We start from the raw sequence: 22,788 nt of genomic DNA, 5'->3' as shown, positions 1-22,788 counted from the left end.
ATATAAACCAGGACAAATTAGTCACTCTTAGGAGAGCATCCATCTTGCCCCTCATTTCCCATATTCCACCTGCAACCAAAAGAATCTGTTTTAAAAGCTGATCATGTTACTTTTCTGCTCAAAACCTACTTCCCGTCTCACTCAGATTTAAAACCAAAGTCCTGGGGCCTCCCTAGTGGCGCAAAGGGTTAAGATGCAGCCTATGAAGCTGTCTGCAGCCACTGCAGCACGAGTTTGATCCCTGGCCAGGGAGCTACCCACATGGTGCAGCAGACCTCTCCTGTCTCGCCCACTGCTCCCCTCGGCAGTGTATTTCAATCTGCCTGTTCTGTTCCCCACTCTGTCTCTGGTGAATCCTCCCATCCCCCACACCTCTAGCCTGTACTCCAGCTCTTGTATGCATAAATGAATGGATCTTTTAAAAAATAAAATAAAACCAAAATACTTAACAAAGTGCATGAAGCCCTGAACCATCTAACTATCCTTTCCCATACTTCCTTCACACACTACCCTCCCCGATGGTGCACAGCAGGCTGGGCATGCTCCTGCATCAGCCTGTGCTTCCTTTCCCTCTGTCTGGAAGGCTGTTCCCAGGATAACCAGAGAGATCATTCCCTTCTTTCTTTAAGGGCTCTGTCAAATGTCCCCTTATCTCTGTCTAAGCTTGCTTTGTGTTCTGGGGGATAGCATGTAGCATCACCTAACATATATTTATTTACTGTCACCCTCACCCCACTAGAATATAAGCCCCATGAATTAATGTAAACAATAAATAACCTGACATTTTCATAAGTTATAACTGCTATAAAGAGAATAAAATAAGGTAATGGGATAAAGAATATAAGGGGATGGTGAGTGAATCAAGAAAAAAATCCCTCTGAGATGCTGACTTGTGAACTGAGCCCTAAGCAAGCAAACCCAAGCAGAGGGATGAGCAAGCATGGGGATCTGAGGTAGGTGCAGGCTAGCACCCTTAAAGGACTTAGTAATCTCAAGAGTCTATCACACTCTCCCAACATAGGCCAGGGCCCAGGGCTCTCTGTGAGTGTAGGTGGGCTAGCACAGTTGAAGGCTCTGTCCCTGTCCCTAAGGGGCCCACCATTCGGGAGACGGTTCTGCCGGGTAAGACCAGCAAAGGAATTCCATGAAAGCTAACTGACTAGTGCCTCATGGAGGGCTTGTGCCAGAACTTTCCCAGTGCTAGGAGCACATGAGACAGAAATGTTGATGTTATTATCCCTTACTCAGAGGAGCTCACACCTGGTTCAAGGCATGAAAGGGTGGAAACATTGGGTGGAGTAAGAGGAAGGAGAGAGCATTCCAGGGATCAAAAATAGGCTGAATAGGGCCTCCCCAGTGGTGCAGCAGGTTGAGCGCAGCGCTGTGAAGCTGTCTGCAGCCTCTGCAGCGCTGGTTCAATTCCCAGCGGACCAGGAAGATACCCACATGGTGCGGCAGACCTCTCCTGTCTCCTCCGCCGTTCCCCTCTGCAGTGCTTTCAGTCCTTCTGCCTATTCTGCTCCCCACTCTGTCTCTGGTGAATCCTCTCACCCTCCCACGCCTCTGGCCTGTACCCCAGCTCTTGTATAAATAAATAAATATTTTAAAAAAAAATAGCCTGAAAAAAGACTTGTCAAGAATAATTCTAAGGTTCCCTTTGAGGAGAAAAGTAGTGGTTTGGCCTGCGTCCAAGGTGGATGTCAGGAAGCTGAGGGAGACCAGGCTTTGGAAGAGCTGGTGTCTTGAAACGAGTAGCTTGGGTAGAACGTGGATGGGTTTCTTAATGACCCTACGCCTGTTTTCCTACCTGTAAAATGAGACTAACACCAGTCTCACAGGCCACGGTGCAGATGCTATCCTGCAGGTGAACGTGCTCAGTAAAGAGAAGCTGTGATTATAGCTGGGGGGACACAAGTGCGACAGAGAGAGCCCCGAGAATTTAAAGGGGGGCAGGATCCTTGAGGACCGCGGGTCATAAGGGCTTTCAAGAGCAGGCTGGGCGCGCAGAGGCTACTGGTCCCGCGGGACAGACAGGGCGTGAGCCCCAGCAGGCCGCGGGAGGAAGCGGGCGGCAGCGCCCAGAGCCGCGGGGCGCGCGGGGCCGGGGCGGGAGCGGCGAGCCCCTCCGCCAGCCTCGTCCTCCCCGGCACCCGGAACTTTGGGTGCGCGGAACCTCGGTGCCGGAGCGCAGGCGCGGCGGACCCGGAGGACGATGGAGCGGACGCGCGGGCCGCGGGCCGAGGTCGACGTGCCTGAGGAGGAGGAGGAGGAGGTGGGGGCGAGCATGGCTGCCGCCGTGGTGGCGGCGACGGGCGGCGCGGGCCCGGCAGTGCTGCAGGTGGCCGGCCTCTACCGGGGACTGTGCGCGGTGCGGAGCCGTGCCCTGGGCCTGGGGCTCGTGTCACCGGCTCAGCTGCGTGTGTTCCCGGTGCGCCCCACCTCGGGCCAGCCCCCGGGGGGCGCCGACGCCAATAGGGTCCAGGCCGAGCTCGAGGCCAACCCCTTCTACGACCGCTACCGCGACAAGATCCAGCAGCTGCGCAGGTGCGGGGCCCGGCCAGCCGGCGGCGGCCAGGGAGGAGGGGTGGCGTGCGGCCCGAGCTTCTGGTGTATGTGGCGCTTGAGTCCTTAGCAGAGCCCTGCGAGGTGGACGCTGGTACTGGCCCACTCTACAGATGGGGTGTCTGGGCTCGGAGAGGCTGGGTCACTTGCTTCAGGTCACACAGCTAGTGTCAGAGCTGGGCTTCTCTGCAAAGCCCAGCCCCTTTTTCCCAGGTGCCCAGTCGGCTCTGGGCTTGAGTTCTCCATCCTGTGAGGTGGTCTCTTTATGACAGCCTTTAAGAGGCAGGTGGGTCAGAGACTACTGTCCTTATGATAGAAATGGAGGCGTCCAGAGAAGAGACTCGACTTGCTCACAGTCACATATTGAGTCAGCTGAGGCCTGGCCTAGAACTCGTTCAGTTTCCTGGCTGAGGGTTCTAACTGTAAGGAAAGGAGATTGGGGGTAGGAAGGGATCATCAGTTGAACCCTGGCATTAAGATGAGGAAATTGGAGGGTCAGAGAGGGAGAAAACTAACAAAAGTCGCACACAACTGGTTGGCATTCATCTGACTCCCACACTGCTCCTCAGCTTCCAAAGGGAAGGATCTAGAGATTAGAGGGGTTGATGTGGGTCACCAGGGCCATGGGTAAGTCTGTAGAGTTGAAGTGGGATGAGCTGAAGAAGACCAAAGTTGAAAGTTAAAGGGGACTGGGAGAGAGCTTGGCAAGGAAGGCAGGCAGTTGCCTTATGAACACTGTAAGTTCTTTGAGTTCTGTCTCACCTCTGCTTCCACAGACTTCATTTACTCATCCATCTTTGGCTGGACTATTAAGAGCATCTTCCTGCTAGACTCCCCCAATTCCAGCATTGGACCCCTCCACTCCACACCATCTCACTGCTGTTTTGGAATGATCTTTCATCTCTTTTTGAAAGAATGATGGAATAAGTGAATATTTTTACCCTCCTAACAGTATTCAGATATACTCAAGTATTTGTCATCTAAAAACTTTTTTTTTACTTACATTACCCTACAGCGTCTGATCCCTTTCACAGAAATGCATTTGAAGTATTGTCCTTCATCAGCTCTCATTCATTCTTATTCATGAGCTGGTATTATACTCCTTCCCACAAGATGATTCCCATTAACATTTACAGTCTTTATCTCCTGATACAGGAGCAACTCACTGGCTTTGGACAATGTCCATTTTAGTGTTCTACACAACACCCTCATGCTCTAGTACCTGCCAGTCTCTGGCTTTATTACCAAAACTCCTTTGAGCTCTGTGGTCTGGCACAAAGGAATTAAGGAATGGGGTTGGGGGTGAGTGTTCCAGATAAAGGGAGGAGCAGCAGCAGCAGCAATGGTACGAGGCATGAAGCTAGTTCAACCTTTTGGGAACATATGAGCAAATTTCCACCATAATCTCTACATTACATATTTTTTTTAAAGATTTATTTATTTGTTTGTTTATTTATACAAGCACCGGGTACAGTCAGAAGCACGGGAGGGCGAGAGAATTCACCAGAGCCAGAGCGGGGAGCAGAGCAGGCAGAAGGACCGAAGTACACTGCTGAGGGGAGCAGCGGCACTGCAAGAGAGGTCTGTGCGCCATACGGGACCCTCCTCCGGTGGCCGGGGAGCAGCCAGGGATCAAACCAGTGCCACAGAGGCTGCGGGCAGCTTCTCAACCCAGTGCTCAACCGCTGTGCCACCGGGGAGGCCCTCTATATTACATATTCTAATGTACTTACCTACATACTATCACTGGATAGTAAGCATCTTGATGTAGGTACTGTACTTACTTCTGTACCTCCAGAGCCCAGCAAAGTAACCAGCAGGCAAGAGACAATAAGTTGTTTGTTAACTCAATGAAAAGGAGAGAGGAGATGATAAGCTGATATGAGACAAGTATCAGGGAGATGGGAGGGAAAGCTTTGTGGTTACAAAAGAAAAAGAAGGTGAAGTTGAGGTAGAGGAAAATGGAAAGGGGAATAGGAAAGTGAGGCCAAAAAAGGGTCAGTAGAACTTGGGCCAAGTTAAAGGAGGGGGCCTGTCCTTAGGGCCCATAACCTAACAGATAAGATATCATATATCATAAGATTCTTTTTTTTTTTTTTTTTTTTTTTTTTTGGAGACAGGGTTGGGGAAGGAGAATGGTTTATAATATTAGGTTTCAATTATAGCCTTTTAACTGAACGTCTGTATATACGACCTTATGTTCATCACCAGAATTCTAGTTCCCATCTATCATCCAGTATACCTACCCTCATGACATAATTTTAGGGAATTTACAGTCCTGATTGGTTAGTGCTGGGGCATACTCACTAAAACCTGGCCTCTTGGGGGACTAGCACAAGTTCAGTATACGCCAACAACAAAAAGGCTTTGTGCCCTGCTAACCCCCTTGTGGTCCGCTCTCTAGGTTTTTGCATCACACTCTACTTTGGTAAATTGGGAGGATTTAATCTAGCTCCAGGCTCACTATATCTGTAGTGTAGAAAAACGAGAGGGTGCCCAGAGATCAGGTCCATTGTGAGGAAAGATCACAAATCACATCTATGAAGAAAGACTAGATAAAATGGGAAATTTAACCTAGAAAAAAGAAATTTAGGGCGTGGCCTAAGAGTGATTTTTCAAGTACACATATAAAAAAAAATTATACCTCTTATGTAATAAAAGGAATTCACAATCCTCTTATTCCTGAGGATGTAAGTTACAGAGAGAGAGATATAGTCTACGGATGTTTTTAATAATAAAAGATGCCCAAGGTGTGAGTATATGGGCTATATTGCCTAGGCCACCCGTTGCCCTCTCCATCTGCTCACCTTTGTAGACCCAGATGTGACTCTAGCCACTGACCTGGTCCTGGTGCCCGCAGTCCTGGCCAGGCAGGCACCACCCCTGCTACACAGTACCCCTGGTTTGACTCTTCGCTAGTCAGGGCACTGCTGATCAGCCTGGAGGGGAGGAAGATGTGCCCCTGTGCATAGCAGTGAAGGAAGTAGTATTTGATGTTCTCTCTAGAAATGAGTTTTGTGGAAAAGGGACTACCTACAGTCCTTGATCAGGACAGACTCCACCCGAGAGGTGACCAGGGTGTCCTTGGATCCTGCAGACCTCACCCACGACTCTACAGGTCTCATAGTTGAGGAACTGGATTCCCTGGATGATGTCCTCATCAAAGTATCATATCACTGGCTACACAGTCTGACACATTCTTAAAAAAGACACCCCCAACCTGGACTTCAGACTTGAAGACCAACCCTATTTTGGCATAAAAGGATGAATTCTGATGTTCCATCTACTGGAGTACGTTTTCTGGAGAGAGGGTCTGGGAGATGCTTAGGTGCTAAGTCTTCTGCAAAATAGGTTTCCTGAAGCCTCTGAATCACTTGGCTCTGAATAAACAGAGGTTTAACTTGCTGGGAGAGGGTGGTGTTTAGGGAGGAGGAAGTGTCTTAGAACTAGGTGTGTGCAAGTAAAAGCTTGACACCTAGGATTCCTGCCTGAGGCAGTAACCCACAGGAGACCTCAAAGTACCCTTCCAATCTGAGGATTTGAACTAAGTAAGTGCCTGAGGGATGAAGCCCTCTGTCACCATAGAGAAAAAATGCAAGAGGAAAATGTTACAGTGGTTGAATAAGGATTTATTTTTCTGCTTTCTTGATTTGTAGGTCTATGCTCAGGCCTAACTAGCTGAAGGCAAATCTCAGTTTCTGAATGCCTGTGTCTTCTCTTTCTGGAAGTGGAACATGTTTTGCTATTTCAAAATCCGAAAAGACCCAAGCAGTTTAACCTTTGTTTTACCTTTGATCAGATCTGACCCAGCTGCTTTTGAGTCACGACTGGAGAAGCGCAGTGAATTTCGGAAGCAGCCAGTGGGGCACTCCAGGCAAGGTGATTTTATCAGAAGTGTGGAACAGAAGGTAAGACCTGCCATTTTGTGTCACTGACTCACCAGTGCTCTACACTGCACCCCCTGGCCCTTCTGGGAGTGGACTCATTGATGAGTCAGCTAGATGAACATATCTAGCCACTCTCTTCTCAGCTTGGTCTCCATCCATATCCTGCTCTCTCTGGTAAAATACTGTGGTCATGTGGAGCTATTCAGAGATGAAAAGGGTCGTCCCTTCTCACAGGAGGTGTAGTTGAGTGGTCAAGGCAAAGTACACATGGCACTTGACAGTAGGGATGAGGGAAATAAGTGCTTAATACATGTTAGCTGTCATTATACTTAAATAAGAATCAAAACGGGGGGGAAAGCAGATTGAAAGGTGTGTAAAAGATGATCAGTCTAAATGCAGTATTTTTCAAACTTTCTGACCACAACCCATAGTAAGAAAGATATTTCACTTCATACTTCAGTGTGGGTGTATGATTACAACTGAAAATTTTTACAAATCAGTGCAAGTGCATTGACCCCCCTCCCCATTTTTAAAAAGACTTTGGCCACAATCAACTAAATTGACTTCATAAACTGTGGTTTGAAAGATACTAATCTTAGGTGGTTTCTAGAACATATTGGAATGGGAGAGTCAAGAAAGAAGCAGGGAGAATAGGCAGTGATCCAGGTGTGGGCTGGGTGGGCCTAAAATAAGGAGTTATAGTGAAAAATTAGAATCCTAAGCTGTGTGTTAAAATGAGAAATGTTTATTTTATATTGGAGAATAATTTTTGCCTTAGATATCCTAAATTTTAAGAGAATCCACTCAGACTTGAATTAACCGGTTGAGTTACTTAACAACAAGATCAGTAGTCAGTGGGCTAAATCATTACAAGATTGGGGAGCAAATTCAACCTCCAATGATAAACATAGTTACAACTTTACAAACACCTCTATAAAGTATTTTTAACAAGTATAATTTCTTATAAACATTTATAGTGTCAAGGTTGCATATATTGGAACCTTGGAAATATTATTGTATTATAAACTTCCAATATTACATGGAAAAGCTCTTTGCCTCTTTATGTAAACAGAATCAGAACATTTAACTTCATAATGACAAGATACATAATTTGAATTATGGCAATTCCTGGCTTCATGGTCACTTACTATCTTATCTAGCTAGATGGAAGAGCATGGCTCACCCATACTGTCCATTCCCAAAACCTTTTCTTTGAGTCAGAATGATCCACCATCAACTTTTTACAAAAAATGTTATAAGTTTTTTTTTTCCTTTTCCCACATTGAAATGAAATGTAGACATTATAACCCACCGTCACACATAATTTCAGAGGGAAAATATCAATGTTCATAATAAGACACATAGTTTTTATGTAAATTCTGGGGCACAATTACACTGGGAGAGCTAATGCTGTCATCAGATGCTTTCACCTGTATGTGAAATCACCATGAACTTATAAGCAGCAAGTGCTGACTAGAGCAGGGATATTGTATTGGTAAGTTTAGAAACTCTCAAACCCAGTGTTAGCAGCAGCCCTCATGAGATTCCACAATGTATCATCTTCTCTCGGTACATAATAGTTGCCTTTCTGAAAAATTCGGTGTTTATTAAAGCCATGTTATAAAAGCAAAGCCAAATTAGATTCTGGACCTAGGTAAGTATAAAAAAGGTTTTGTACCTATAAGGATGTCTTGCCAAACATTGAAAAGTGGTGTAAGATGAGAGAATAGTCTTCATTATGAGAACTCATCTGCAAAATTATAGCTTATTTGGCACCCCTACCCCATCTATAAATGCATACATCCATTTTATTATTGTGACAACAAAAATATTGTCCCCATGGTACATCTGTAGGGGAGGAGTAAAGTATCCAGTTAAATTTTTTGTGAAATACTCTGCTCTTGAGACTTTGGCATATAGGTTCAACTGTATTTTAACTACTTTATTTCTTTGTTTCTAAAGTCCACATTTTTAAAACCTTTTAACATGTCCAAAATTGACTTAAAATTGATGCTATGTGAAAGTATTACGTTAATATTTAATTGGCATCGTTTTCTGATACATAAACTAATGATACACCTTAAGATCAGTGGTGTCTTAGATTAGATAAAATGCCATAAGCTTACACTTGAAGCTAAAGTTTACTATTTCCATAAGTGCAAATGGAAGTGAAGAATGGATTAGAGGGACATTGTAGGGGAAAGACTAACCCAGTATTAGTGATCGAAAAGTGGAAGGCAGCTGTGTAAATGGAGGATTTCTGTTTCCATGAAAATGCCTGAAAGTGAGTGTTATGAAAATGAAATTCTCCTTTTTGGACAGCTCCCATTAGGGTGCCGCCATTGCAAAAGGAATGTGACCAAAGAGATCTGAGTATGTCCAGCAAGTTTTTCTATACCAAATTTTTGTCTTGTTTATGGGTCTGAATTCTATGGTATCATTTATGACAGGTTTGGCACAGAGTAGTGAAAGGAGAGTTTATGCAGAAAAGTCACAGAATCCCAGGTGTAGATTGTCCTCCTTCCCTCTGAAAGACATGGTCTCAAACTAAGAAATTGAGTGGGAGGCTTAGAACAGCCCACAAGCAATTTTTAATGAGATACTGGGCACTGCACCTAAATAGGTGGGCTTTTTGTTAAGAGAAAGTAATAGATTAATATCCTATCTCATGTATTTCAGGCAGACGCTTTGGGGAAACAGTCTGTGAGCAGAGGATTCACTAAAGATAAGGTAGGTTTCTAATTCAATATCCAAATCTGAAGTCATGAAATGTCTGTAACCAGAGGCTGCAAATTTGAACATACCATATTTCAGTGATTTTGTGTAAGGTGATTTTCCCACTATAGCAATGAGAAATATTTCTGTGAATATTTGTGTCTTGATAGGACTCCTAGAATAGTATTGGTCCTGAATGTGCCAGAGAAAGTGTGAAGAATATGCAGTCATGCCCTTCCTTTCTATAGAAAGTAGTTTTTTAAAAATGAGATAAAAACATTTGTCACTGAATTTGCTAATAAGAATCCACCCCTTGTAGAACAGAAGTTAAATTGAAAGTAATAACCAGAAGTACCTGGTGACATAGAGACTCTCTGGGGAACAGAACTGTGAGGACCTGCGTGGGCTTGGGAACTCCTCTGAGCAAGCTGGTTTCCTTATTTTTGTTCATTCAGAACCTGCTTCATGGTCCTGAAATGTTGCTTCCCACAAGACTTACAGAGTGCTATTGTTTCATTTTTTAATTGTGACAGTTAATTGCCTTTTATGTTCTTATTCAGACTCTCAGTTCAATCTTTAACATTGAGATGGTGAAAGACAAAACTGGAGAAGAAATAAAACAGGTAATGAATGAAAATGGGTGGCATACTTTATGAAAAAGTGTACTCTGTGAACCAAATCTGAAAGCAGAAAGGAGCCTGCATTTCTTGACACTTCTTTCTACCCAAAATGAAAGGTAGCCACAGAAAGCAAAAGTGGTGAAAATAGTGACATAAGAAAACTTTTTCTTGTTTTCACTTCTTATATCTAATCATCTCACATTCTCACTTTGTCTTTCATTCCTGTTGCCCACATTTTTTTTAAATATCACTGCTCTGTACCTGGGTTAGTGTACTGCTTTTCTAAATACGTTTCCCTGCTCTTATTTTGCCCACTCCCTCTTCCCCTGTGATATCCTTACCAGCTGACTCCTCTTCATGCTTTCATGTGGAGAAAATAGTGTATTTCAGAACACAGACTCTAAAACCAAACTGCCAGTTTTAAGTCCTAGCTCTGCTACTTACTGGCTGAATGACTTTGATAAGTTAGTTAACCTTTCTGGGCGTTAATTTCCCTTTCTGTAAAGTAAAGTTAATGATAGTACTTACAGAGTTATTTGGGGGAATTAAATGACTTAATATGTGGAAAACACTTAAACTAATGCATGGTACAGAAAGTGCTATATTTATGTTTTCAAATAAATGAATAAAAATAAGTATTATGTTAGTAACTTCATGAATGTTCAGTGACTTCCCATGTTCCTTGGTATTCAGAGTCCTCCTTTGTTATAGGAAACTTCTCAGACAAGATCTGTCCTGTCAGTCATTCCATATGCCTTGATTTGCATTGCTCTTTACATTTTCATGTCTGTGATTCTGTTTGCTCTAGACTATCATAAGCTTTTGGCATTTCTTAGAGGTCCTTGAACTATATTATAGGAATATTGAGAAAGTAAAATAATAAAAGCAGTCAACTGTGTGTCAGGTGCTGTACTTAGTGCTTCATATGCACTATTTCATTAGGCTATCATAACCACCTTGTAAAGTTGGTGCTGAAGAAACTGCAACTTAAAGAGATTAAGTAACTTGGTCAGTGGTAGTGGTAGGACTCACCCCATGTCTGTTTGACTCTGCGTCGTCATATTCCTTTATATGAAGTTGTGCCACTTGCCATAGTTTTTTTAAGTGTTTTATTTTATCATTTATTTCAGCAAATATTGAACATGTATTAAATATCAGACTCTTCCAGACACAGAAACAAATGAGAGAATCCCCTGCACTCAAGGAGTTTTAAGCCTTGTGGAAAGACAGAAATAAAAAATAGCTTCTGTTAATAGAGTTTTATATAGACTCTCAAGGAGACCTCAAACTTTGCCTTTGAGAAGAAGTGCCAGTAGAAAGTGGACACCAAGCGTGTCCTTTAGGGAGGAGAGAAGCCAGGCCCAAGAGGCCTGATCATATGACAAATAACATTTAGACCTGTAATTTTAGATACAAGTTTGTGTTCATTAAGAGAATTTTGAGGGGCCTCCCCGGTGGCACAGCAAGTTGAACACAGCGCTGTGGAGCTGTCCGCAGCCTCTGCGGCGCAGGTTCAATTCCCAGCCGGCCAGGGAGATACCCACATGGCGTGGCAGACCTCTCCTGTCTCGCCCACTGTTCCCTCTCAGTAGTGTATTTCGGTTTGTCTGCCTGTTCTGCTCCCCACTCTATCTCTGGTGAATCCTCTGACCCTCCCACGCATTTGACCTGTACCCCAGTTCTTGAATAAAAATAAATAAATCTTTGGGAAAAAAAAAGATAATTTCGAGGGGCCTCCCTGGTGGTGCAAGCGATTAAACATTAGCACTTTGAAGCAATCCACAGCCACTGCAGCACGAGTTTGATCCCCAGCCAGGGAGGTGACCCATATAGCACAGCAGACCTCTCCTGTCTCTCCTGCTGCTCCCCTCAGCAAAATATATTTGAATCAGTCTGCCTGTTGTGTTCCCCACTTTGCCTCTGGTAAATCCTCTCACCACCACCTCCCCACCCTTGCACCTCTGGCCTACTCCCAAGCTCTTGTATGCATAAATAAATAAAACTTCAAAAAAGAAAAAAAGATAATTCTGAGTAACCAAGGTCAGCTATGTTAGGAAACATCGATCAGTCTCATAAACTTCAGTGTTAATTCATAAACTAAAGTAATATAAATTCAATGAAAGTAAGCAAGATACGCTGTCCTTAAATAAGAAGTAAGTATTTTGACATACAAAAGTAAATAAAGCAAAACAATCCTAGACTGCATTGATAAAATGTTTTGCCCAGGTCCTAGTGCCCTATGTTGGTATTACAATTTAATTAGTATCTTTGGCTAGGGTCCTATATTTTAATGGGTAAGTTGACAAAGTAACTCTAGAAGGGTTTCAAATCAACTCTAACATTCTTCACCACCAGATAACTCAGGTATCACTTTAGCTATGGTACCTTCCCTGACTTCTGTGCCTTGCTGATGCTGCCATTCTTTGCTTAGCATTTGTCTGTTCTCTTCTGTCCTGCATGCTTATCTTCCCGGCCTCCCCATTTACCGGGCTAACTCCAGATCATTGTTCAAGGTATATCTCCTCTGGTACTTGTTCCCTTATTTCGTAAAGTGTCCCTTTATTGCCCTCAGAGCATCTTGGGCTCTGGTTTGCATTGTTATATGATGTGCTAAATACAAACCTATGTTATTTTACCTAATCTTTACATTTCTATGAGGTTGATGTTAGTGCTATTTTATCAATGATTGTTTTGGATGTAATTTAGTTTTAGCAATTTGCCTGAAATAGCATAGCCAGGAAATGATTGGAGCTGAGAGTTGCATCCAGTTATGCTTGACTCCAGACCCTGGGTTCTGAATGATTAATGTCCTGGCTCTGAGAAGATCCACAGTGGCTGGGGAGTGTGGATTTTGAGAGGGGAAAATAAGATGTGAAAAAAAGAAATTATCTATTACACACAAGGCCCTTCTTGGGAAAAATGATTAGCAAGGTCATGGAATCCATTTCTCTGGCAGGAATTTGTTATTAAGAGTTACAGTTTAATCATCTAGTAGAGTAGGTGGTATTAAATCTTTTTTGTAATCATGTATTAGTAATAAAAGCATTATGTTGTGTTTTCCTCCCTTTTATCAAGTAGCATATTACTCTGAGCAGTGAAAGCTGTCACCATTTCTTGGAACAGGTTGAAAAGATTACCCACATGTCACAGACACCCTCTCTTTTTTTGTACAGATTTGGCAGCAGTATTTTGCAACAAAAGATACAGTCTTCGCAGTTATTCCTGTAAGTAGTTTGGAGGGAAAATGAAAGTGTTATAGCATGAAGGTCAGGGCTCTAACCTTAGTAGGCAGTTGCCTTTACTTTTCCTATGTTTATTGCCTCTTGAGAACTTGCATTTATAGCTCTGAGGGTTTTTATTATGCCCTGAGCACCAAAGATTGGAAGCTCCATATGGTGTATTTATGGCTCTTGTTTTCCTTCTTTCTAGTTCAGAAATGTCTCTTTGAGTCAGTCTCTGACAAGGGAGCATGGTATAAGTTCATGTTGCTAAGCAATTTCTAATATCTTTTATTTCTTTTTGGTGTTTTCCAACCAAGCTATTGGAATTTAAGAAAGGGTCTCTAGCATAACTTTCTTCTTTCCCTGTCTGTAAATGACCTACACCTGAGCTAAGTCTTTTTTCTGGCATTTCCCCTTAGCATATGGCCTTTAATTTATTTTTATTTTTTTTTATTTTTTTATTTTTTTGGTTTTTCCCTTCTTGAATTGCTGTCTTGGAGATAGTGATTTCTACTTGAACATTAAGTCTTTGACTGGAAAGCCAGGTTTCTGACTTAATTGTCCTCCTGCTGACTTATACCATAAGAAAGCATTTGAGGTACTGGGCTATCAGCTATTTCTTCAGTTCTTTTTCCCTGAAAAGGAAGTAGCTTAAGTTAAGTTTATATCAAGTACACAAATACATACTCAGCTTACATGCGTAAGTATAAATTAAGAAAGAAAACATATAGACAAAAAGGTAAAGCCTTTTGGTTATTGTGAGAATATTGCCCTTTTTTTCCTACCTCTTATACATATATAGCCTTGTATTTCATGAGTTCAATGACTGAAAGAATCTGTACTTTTCATAATACTTTAGATTTCTGATGGTGAATCATTGAACAGGCCTTCTTAGTTCTCCCTTGGACATACTCAGTGACCTTATATCTCCAACACTTGGCGAGTCCCCTAGAGGATTTGAAACAACACAATTCTGTCTAGAATTGAACAGCAAAGCACATATCTGGTTTTTCTTCTGTGTCAAAAGAGGAATTTATAAATGATGGAATTTGAAATTGTTTCATTATATTTTAGTGCTAGAGAGTTCAATCTTGGTAAATTTAAATGTGATTATGGCCTTTTATGTTTTCTTATTTGTGAATTAATTTTACTTTCTTCTAACCTGCAGAAAGAGAAATTTGATTTGATCTGGAACCGGGCTCAGTCATGTCCAACAGTAAGTTTCTGGCTGTCACATGAGGGTTGCTTATCTATGTTGCCAAACGGGATATTTTCTACCAATCTCTTCATACTGTCTCACATGTGTATATGTATAATAACATGTATAGACCACAAAGTAAATATGCTGTATGAAAGAAACTAAATCCCAAAGAAGTACAAATTCTGTATACAAAATTAAAGAGAGTGTAGACTGACCAGTAGTGACAGAAACCAAGTCAGTGATTATTTTGGGACAATTGAGGAGAGAGATATGAATTAATGTGGAGACTTTTGGAAGTAGTAGATATATTCTTTATTTTCTAGTAGTGTTTTCACAGTATACATGTCAAAGCTAATCTAATTGTACACTTTGAATATGTGCAATTCATTACATCTTAATTATACTTTAATCAAGCTCCAAAAAAAGTTTTACCCCTAATAAGGTATAGAAGTTATCTAATATACTATTAATGGAAGGAGTCTGAAAATTTGGCAATAAGGAAACAATTCTATGACTAATGTATATTACACTGCTTATATTTTGTTTTGTTTTGACACTCTTCTTTTCTCTACTCATTCCCAATTATAAACATCTTGCCCATAAAACGAGTATTTTCTTAGTGTTTAGTCTAGAGCCTCACTCCAATATCAGCCTCAGATGATAAAATATGAAGTGATTACATTATTTGGAGCAAAAGTAAATTCACTAGCACTATAAAGTTTAGAAATTGAAAAAGATTCAAATGTTCATCAAGAGAAGAGTAGGGGGCCTCCCTGGAGGTGCAACAAATTGAGTGCAGCGCTGTGAAGCTGTCCACAGCCTTTGTAGCGCAGGTTTGATTCCCAGCCAGTCAGGGAGAAACCCACATGGCGTGGCAGACCTCTCCTGTTGTTCTGCCAGTTATACTCCCCACTGTCTCTGGTGTAATCTCTCGCCTTCCTGTACCTCTGACTGTACCCCAGTTCTTGTATAAATAAATAAATCTTTTTTTTTTTTTTAAAAAAAGGGGCACCAGATTATATTATTTTTAAAAAAAGAGAGAGAAGAGTAGGCCCCTCCCTGGTGGACAGGGGTTAAAAGTCTCAGCTGGTGAAGCTATCACCAGCCACTGCAGCACACGAGTTCAATCCACGGCCAGGGAACTAGCCCGCATGGTGCAGCAGACCTCTCCTATTGTACCTGCTGCTCCCCTCGGCAGTGTATTTCAGTAGATCTCCCTGTTCTGCTCCCCACTCTGTCTCTGGTGAGTCCTCTCACTCCTAGCACCTCTGGTCTGCACCCCAAGTCTTGTATGCATAAATAAGTAAATCTTTTTAAAAAAGAGAAGAGTGAATTGTGGTAGATTTCTATGCAATTTCATACAGCAATGAAATGAATGAATTCACATTATATTTATCAACATGGCTAACTGTCAGAAGTATTAATGTGAAGTGAAAAATGCATATTGCAAAAGATTACATATGATTTGATAAGTGAGGTTTTTAAACATGTAAACAGTACTATTTCTTATTTTCTTGTGAATATACATATACTATGCATATACTATACATTCAAAGTATAAAAACCTGATGGGAGTGACAGGCAACAAATACACATAGGAATGTAATTGGGATGGGTTATGAGAGAGCTTTACTTGTATCTCTGATGCTTTCTGTCTTAGGTGAGTTGGAAAGCATATAAGTATTTTTTATATTATCTCATAGGAATTTCATAATTTTTAAAGTTTTAATCAAATATTGAAGAAATGTAGTGAATAATACAGGTATAGGACATAGAGCAAATGATTTTATTTATTGATCTCTCCTTTCATATTTATTTCCCATAGTTTCTGTGTGCACTACCAAGAAGGGAAGGTTATGAGTTCTTTGTAGGACAATGGACAGGTACTGAACTCCACTTCACTGCACTTATAAATATTCAGGTAGGTGGCTTGTGTTTGTCCCCTGGAGGAAAGCCTACCCCTTGATAGGAGTCCTTACTAAGGCTCAAGGGCACAGAGTGTCTGCTAACTCCCAGTAGTATTTGCTGTGGCATCAATAAATTGTCATAATTTATATGTTGGGTGCTATGGTGGTTAGTTGTCTTTTTAACCTGAACTATAAGTCTTAAAGAGGGCTCAGTGTCTTACAAATGTTTTATTAACTCTGTAAGATGCATAGTTTCTATCCCATAGATGTTGTTGTTTGCTTACCTCCTTCCTTTCTTTTTCCTTGTTTTATTCCCAAATGTTAAAAATCAGATTATAAGTATGATTGATATTCTATATTTGGAGGTCAAATCTGACCCCCCAAAAACGTATAGTTGCTGTCAATCAGTGGGCTCACTGCCAATGTATATAAAAGCCAATATTATGAGAAATAAAAGAGGTTTACTGCAAGGTCACCTGTCAAGGAGACAGGAAGAGAACCTCTTTTGGGCAGGAGTTTTTATAAGAATGGAGGAATATGGGTTGGGGGAATTAAGTATGAGGGAGCTGTGAGGCTTGATAAAATTTGATGGTTAGTTATGAAGTGGTCCATGCAGGCAGAAACGTGGAGCCTCCCCCCACTCCCTTTGTCTCTTTTGGTTCCATCAGTGGTATCTGAATTCTTCCATATAAGTTTCAAACTTTGCTTAAAACAAACCTTAAAAGGAAAGTTACATGTTTGGGTTTTTTTGGTGTAGGGGTGTGAGGGCAAATTAACCTTAGTTTCATAATGGCTTTGGAGTTGGGAAAAGGGAGTAGAAAATAGAATGAAAGGGCAACATTTTACTTAGTTATTTTATAACTCAGCTAGTGATCATTTATTGGGCATATACTATGATAACCCATATTTGATGTACTTACTCCATGTCAGAGGTTTTATATGTAGTGTTACTTAATCTTTGCAAATATCCCATGAGATCGTTGCTATTATAATTTCTATTTGCAGAGAATAAAATGGACTTGGAAAAGTTGGTTCACACTGCTAATAAGTAACAGAGCTGGGCTTGATTCTGGGTTATTGACTCCTGTGGACTTAATCAGCGTGCTGATATGTTGGGGACTATCCCAGATCCTGGAGATCTGTGGTATTTCTCTGCCCTCATGAAATTCAGATACAAATATAAGGAAAAGATCCAGAAATATATTTATGACTAAATGATCAGTATAACAATCAGTATAATGTTAGAAATGTGTTCTTAAGATTGCCCTAGTGACACCTAGATATTTACATAGAAAAATAAACATATCTTCCCTATTAAAAAAAAAAACCTAGCAATAGTATGATATTGATAATTAAAAAGACTCTTCCTGAAATTTTAGAAATAAAACCCAGAGATCTTTTTTAGATGTATGATTGTTTCTACACTGTAGGTGGACTTAGCTTTGAAACCAGCCTTCTTCCTAGTTTGGACTTGAGGTCTGGTAACCACTGCCCTGTCCATTCCTCATGAAATTATGATGTTCCTATTCTCTTCCTTCTACCCATACCCAGATTATATTTTTAAAATGCGCATTACAAATCTGACCCATGTGCAAACTCTCCAGCTGTTTGCTACAGCTTAAAAGAGCTCAGTCTTCAGAGCCAGCCAAGGGGACTGGATTTCAACTGTGAAATGCACTAGTCCATAAAAGTGGCAATTACATAGGCATATTGCTTTCTTTAGAATTTGATTTGGTAGCTGCTTGTGCCATTTTGTTTTTAAATATATGGCCATGATGAAGGATTCACTGCCTACTGTAAACATTTTCTGGGAAAAAAGCCAGACCTTTTCAGTTGAAGACACAAATAACACCATGCAAACTGTCAGTTTCACAGTACTTTGGCAGACCTGACCATTCCCCTCACATACCAGTCCTCCACTCACTAGCCACCCAAGGGGCTGTTAAGAGCCAGAATTTCCTCCAGACTCTCTATTGCTCTGAAATTGCAGTATTTTGTGGTGGTACCTTATTGAGCCTTGATAAGTGTTCTTCCTTACAGACCCGAGGGGATGCTGCAACCAGCCAACTGATTTTATATCACTACCCTGAACTTAAGGATGAAAAAGGCATAGTGCTCATGACAGCAGAAATGGACTCCACATTTCTGGTAAGAATTGACTTTTACCTCTTTGGATATACCTGGTGGCCCTGAAGGTGTTATTCTTCCACTAAAATCCACAAGAGGTAAAATTCCAGAGACCTACATGTACTTATTTCTTACTTGAAGTTGACATTAATTTTGTCTTGCTCAAGCTCCTCCAAACCAAGTTAGTATGGATCCTCAATCACTTATGTGCAATTTAAAAGTCCAAAAGTTTTAAAAACAAAGCTTTTTTATAATTCATTTGGTTACATCTCACTTGAACTCCTTTAATAGCTGAACTAAAATAGTAGAATGCCCTCAGAGCTAAGATACAATGTTTTAAGGAATAAATAATGCTCAACTGGCCAAATCTCACTTGCCGGTAAAGCAAATGAGATGAGGACTGAGAATTTACTAGATTTCACAGCATGAAAGACATTTATGGGAGCAGTTTCAGAAGAGTGGTTGGATAAAAGCATAATTAGGGTACATTTAAGGAAGGATGGGAAAAGAATTTAGAAAGTGAGCATAAACGACTCCTGTAAGAAAAGAGAGAAAAAGGCATTAGGTGGAGGGGGAGACATGAAGACAAAAGTGTTTTTTGTTTTGTTTTAAATAGGAGAGAAATAACATCATATTTGTATATTAATGGAAAGATCCAGTAGAGAGGGAAGTACTGGTAATGCAGGAGAAATTGTTGAAATGGTATTTTTGAATGGGTAAATCTGGGAATGAGGAGTTGATCTTTGCTAGAAATAGAACAACAGGAGAGAAATCAGGATATAAGGATACAAATACAGTTAAATGAATAAAAATGACAGTAGCTTATAGACATTCTCTCCAGATTTCTTCGGAAACAAAGGTCATCAACTGAGAACAAGGATAGATAAATAGGTGTTAGACATTTGAAAAGAGAAAATAGGAAATTGTTTTCTAGGACAGAAGTCAGCAAACTATAGTCTGAGCCAAATCCAATCCACTATCTGTTTTTAGAAGGCCTATGAGTTAAGAATGTGTTCTACGTCTTTATTTGGTTGCAGGATGAAACTAAAGAATGGTAATGTTTTGTGGCCTGTGAAAAGCTTGGAATTCAGATATCAGTATCTGTAAATAAAGTGTTAGTGGAATACAGCCATGCATTATTATCTATGATTGCTTTAGCTCTATAACAGAGAGTTGAGTAGTTATTTCATCAGACTGTAGGGCCCATAAAACCTAAAATACAAACTTCATCCCTTTACAGAAAGTATCTCCAACTTACTGAGCAACACGGGGATTTAATATGTTTATCTTGGACCTTAGAAAAGCCTTAAGGCCACTACTTAATGCTAAGAATTAAGAGAACAGACGGGAGTGAATAAGGAGAGGAGTGTATGCTTTCCATAACCTCCATGACAGACAGCTAGCTGCATACATCTCCCTCTGTCTTCTCTTCCTGTCCACCATGCTAATGGTCTTCAAGCTAGTAGTCAGAAGTCTTTACACAAGCAAAATCTAGGTATGTAAAACCCTAGGATATAACAGCTGAAACAGGTAAAGGCATCTGAAGCATCTACACAAAGCCCCATAAGACACTATAGTTCGAACTGCACTATTTTAGAGTGAACACAGCTAAAATTACCTCTACCTCCACCATCCTCTGCCTCATGTAGAAGTTGATTATGAGAATCCCTGCAGGGCAGAGGCTCAGAGAGTAGTGGTTATCTGCCTCATATCATAGCATTGCACTTTAGAAATTATTTGTTCTTGAGGCATGTTTGAGTATAAGAAAAGTAAAATTTGATGAAGAGTTATTGACCTTGACAGTCTTAATTATCTTGCCTCACAAGACACAGTATCAGATGAAGTAGAGGGAGTACCAGCTTGGGAGTCCAGAGATCTGGTCCTGGCTCTGCCATTTGCTAGCACATGACCTTGGGCCTATCCCTGAACCTCATCTGCTTTGGTTTCTAGGCCTATTAAATGAGGACTGCTGATCTCTGAGGCCCCTTCCAGCTCTAAAATTCTATTAATTTGAAATAGCCAGCACTTTGGAAAAAGGCTTTTGATTGAAGATCTAGTCTCAGAGATTAGTGCCTGCTTGTAAGAAATGACCTGAAAGCCCCACAGGAGGAAATGGAGGGAGAGCAGCATAGGGTATTTATAAACTCGTCTCCATCATTCTGTACCTAGACACAGCACACTTTTGACAGTGCATTTTAGTGGGAATTTTCCAATATCTTTTGAGGTTTGATTTTGGCCATCTGAACACAGGGACAATGAAAAAGTGCTTCTGACCAACTGGAACTGGAAATCATATAGGAAACAAAAGTTAGAGTTGTTTGAGGTAATTCAAGTTTTGAGTGTGTGCTCACCTCTCCTGTGGTAACAGAGTAAGTGGTCTGGTCACTACCTGCTACTAGGCTTTAGAGAACGTGGCCCCTTCTTTTTCCTGGGCCTTGCTGGTGGATTATAAACAGCCACAAAGCAATTACTGCAAAATTCAAAACAACAAACATTTAATACCTCAAAATATCTGGGTCACAAATGCAGGAGCAATGTAACTAAATGATTCTGACTTTGAGTCTCTTATGAAACACTGTCAGGGTGTTGACTTGGGTCATCAGAAGCTTAATTGGACTTGAGAATCCACTTCTGACTTTACTCACACAGCTATGGGTAGGAGACCGCCTTTCTTTGACACATTGGCTTCTTCCTAAGATTACTTGAATGTGTGTCCTCATGAGCAAGTGATTCAAGAACGATGGCAAGACAGAAGCTATGTCTTTTATGACTTAATAGCAGAAGTCATTCTCCATCATTCCACCATAGTCCTTTTGTTACAAGCAAGTTGCTCAGTATAGCATACTCTCTAGGAAAGGGAGAGTGGGCGCCATCAAAGGGGAGTGTGTCATAAAGTGGACAAATTTTAAAGCTAAAATTTTACAAAACACACCTGGTTTTGACACTAGTTTTCTGACTGAGGTGGTGCCAGAAACATGTTTTATTCAAGAGTTTGTCTGGTTAGTCGTAACTTACTACTCACAGACTGGTTCTTGGATCTGGGTAGTTACTGTTGCTCTTCTGCTCTTTTTTTCCCCCCTCACCCTTGAAACACAACAGTTATTTAAAGAAGTGAATGAAAGAGAAATTTTAAATATAAGCATTAATTTATTCAGCAACCATTCACCAGATGTCACTATGTGCAGGGATGTAAAACAAGCACATACTTTGAGGAATTCACACTAGGAAAGACAGAGAAAAAAGAGTAAAAATGCTTAAGTATAGGGGCCTCCCCAGTGGCGCAGCAGTTGAGCACCGGGCTGCTAAGCTGCCTGCAGCCTCTGCAGCACCAGTTCTATCCCCGGCCTCCGGGTGAGGGTCCCACATGGCACGCAGACCTCTACTGCCGCCCGCTGCTCCCCTCAGCAGTATGTTTCGTCAGTCTGCCTGCTCTACTCTCCACTCTGACTCTGGTGAATTCTCTCACTCTCCCGCGCTTCTGACTGTACCCAGTGCGTGTATAAATAAATAAATAAATTTTTAAAAAAAATGCTTAAATATATTATGTTATGATGAATACTATGATGGATCTAAGCCTGGGTAACTTGGATATGCCAGAAAAAGACATCTAATCAATTGGGCCTCCCCCGTGGCGCAGCGGTTAAGTGCTGGGTTGCAAAGCTGCCCACAGCCTCTGCAGCGCCAGTTCGATCCCCGCCCGCCGGGCGAGGGGCCCACATGGTGTGCAAACCTCTCCTGCCGCCCGCTGCTCCCCTCAGCAGTGTACTTTGTCACTCTGCCTGTTCTGCTCTCTGCTCTAGCTCTGGTGAATTCTCTCGCCCGCCTGTGTTTCTGACTGTACCCAGTGCTTGTATAAATAAATAATAAATAAATCTTTAAAAAAAAAAAAAGACATCTAATCAAGATCGGGGATAGAGGAGTCAGGGCAGCTTTCTGGAAGCAGCGACGCTTAGGTGAGGGCCCCTGCTCACTGCAAGACTCAGACATCAAACTTGGCAACCATGTGCTAGGAAAGATCTCACCCTTCTTTTTATCTTACAGAGTGTTGCTGAGGCACAGTGTATCGCCAACCAGGTTCAGCTCTTTTATGCTACTGATCGCAAAGAGACCTACGAATTAGTGGAAACCTTTAACTTCAGACCAAATGAGTTCAAATATATGTCTGTCATCGCTGAATTGGAGCAAAGTGGTCTTGGAGCAGAACTGAAATGTGTCCAGAACCAGGATAAAACCTAAAGCCGAAAGGTTTACTGATAGAGTCTGCTCAGCCTTGGAGAATCTACAGCACCCACCCCTCTGAACTCTGGGGAAGGAGCTCCACATCTACAATGAGCAGACTCTAAGGATTAATCATGGAGGCGAGCCCTATTACTTGATATTCAGGAATGAAGGTACCCAAACATTCTGATAATTATCTCCCAGCATACTTGAAGTTTCCTTTTTTAAATGTTTAAATTCCTAACCAGAGAAGCCAAGGATCCACAAGATGGTTGACTTGATGGTACAGTGTAACAACACATTTGCATTTTGGTTTTTTTGACTTCACAG

General features: G+C 41.5%; 1 protein-coding gene across 3 annotated transcripts; it reads left to right on the top strand.

Annotated features, from left to right (window-relative positions):
* Positions 1–2,212: 2,212 nt before the first annotated feature.
* On the top strand, positions 2,213–22,476 carry ATPAF1 (ATP synthase mitochondrial F1 complex assembly factor 1; the record flags this gene model as incomplete). Of its 3 annotated transcripts, none has more annotated exons than XM_084243914.1 (9): positions 2,213–2,544; positions 6,362–6,470; positions 9,135–9,179; positions 9,725–9,787; positions 12,958–13,008; positions 14,174–14,221; positions 16,032–16,127; positions 18,154–18,261; positions 22,282–22,476. In XM_084243914.1, the coding sequence occupies 9 exons, from the start codon at positions 2,213–2,215 to the stop codon at positions 22,474–22,476; spliced, it is 1,047 nt and encodes a 348-aa protein (XP_084100040.1). The 3 variants fall into 3 exon arrangements, with proteins under 3 accessions (XP_084100040.1, XP_084100039.1, XP_084100041.1); XM_084243913.1 differs by having other exon boundaries at positions 9,129–9,179; XM_084243915.1 differs by lacking the exons at positions 16,032–16,127; positions 18,154–18,261 and having other exon boundaries at positions 9,129–9,179.
* Positions 22,477–22,788: the final 312 nt, after the last annotated feature.

This window comes from Talpa europaea, assembly GCF_964194135.1.
Source record: "Talpa europaea genome assembly, chromosome: 9".
Taxonomy (NCBI): Eukaryota; Metazoa; Chordata; class Mammalia; order Eulipotyphla; family Talpidae; genus Talpa; species Talpa europaea.
The sequence above is the reverse complement of the archived record's forward strand: the minus strand, read 5'-3'. Positions and strand labels throughout refer to the sequence as shown.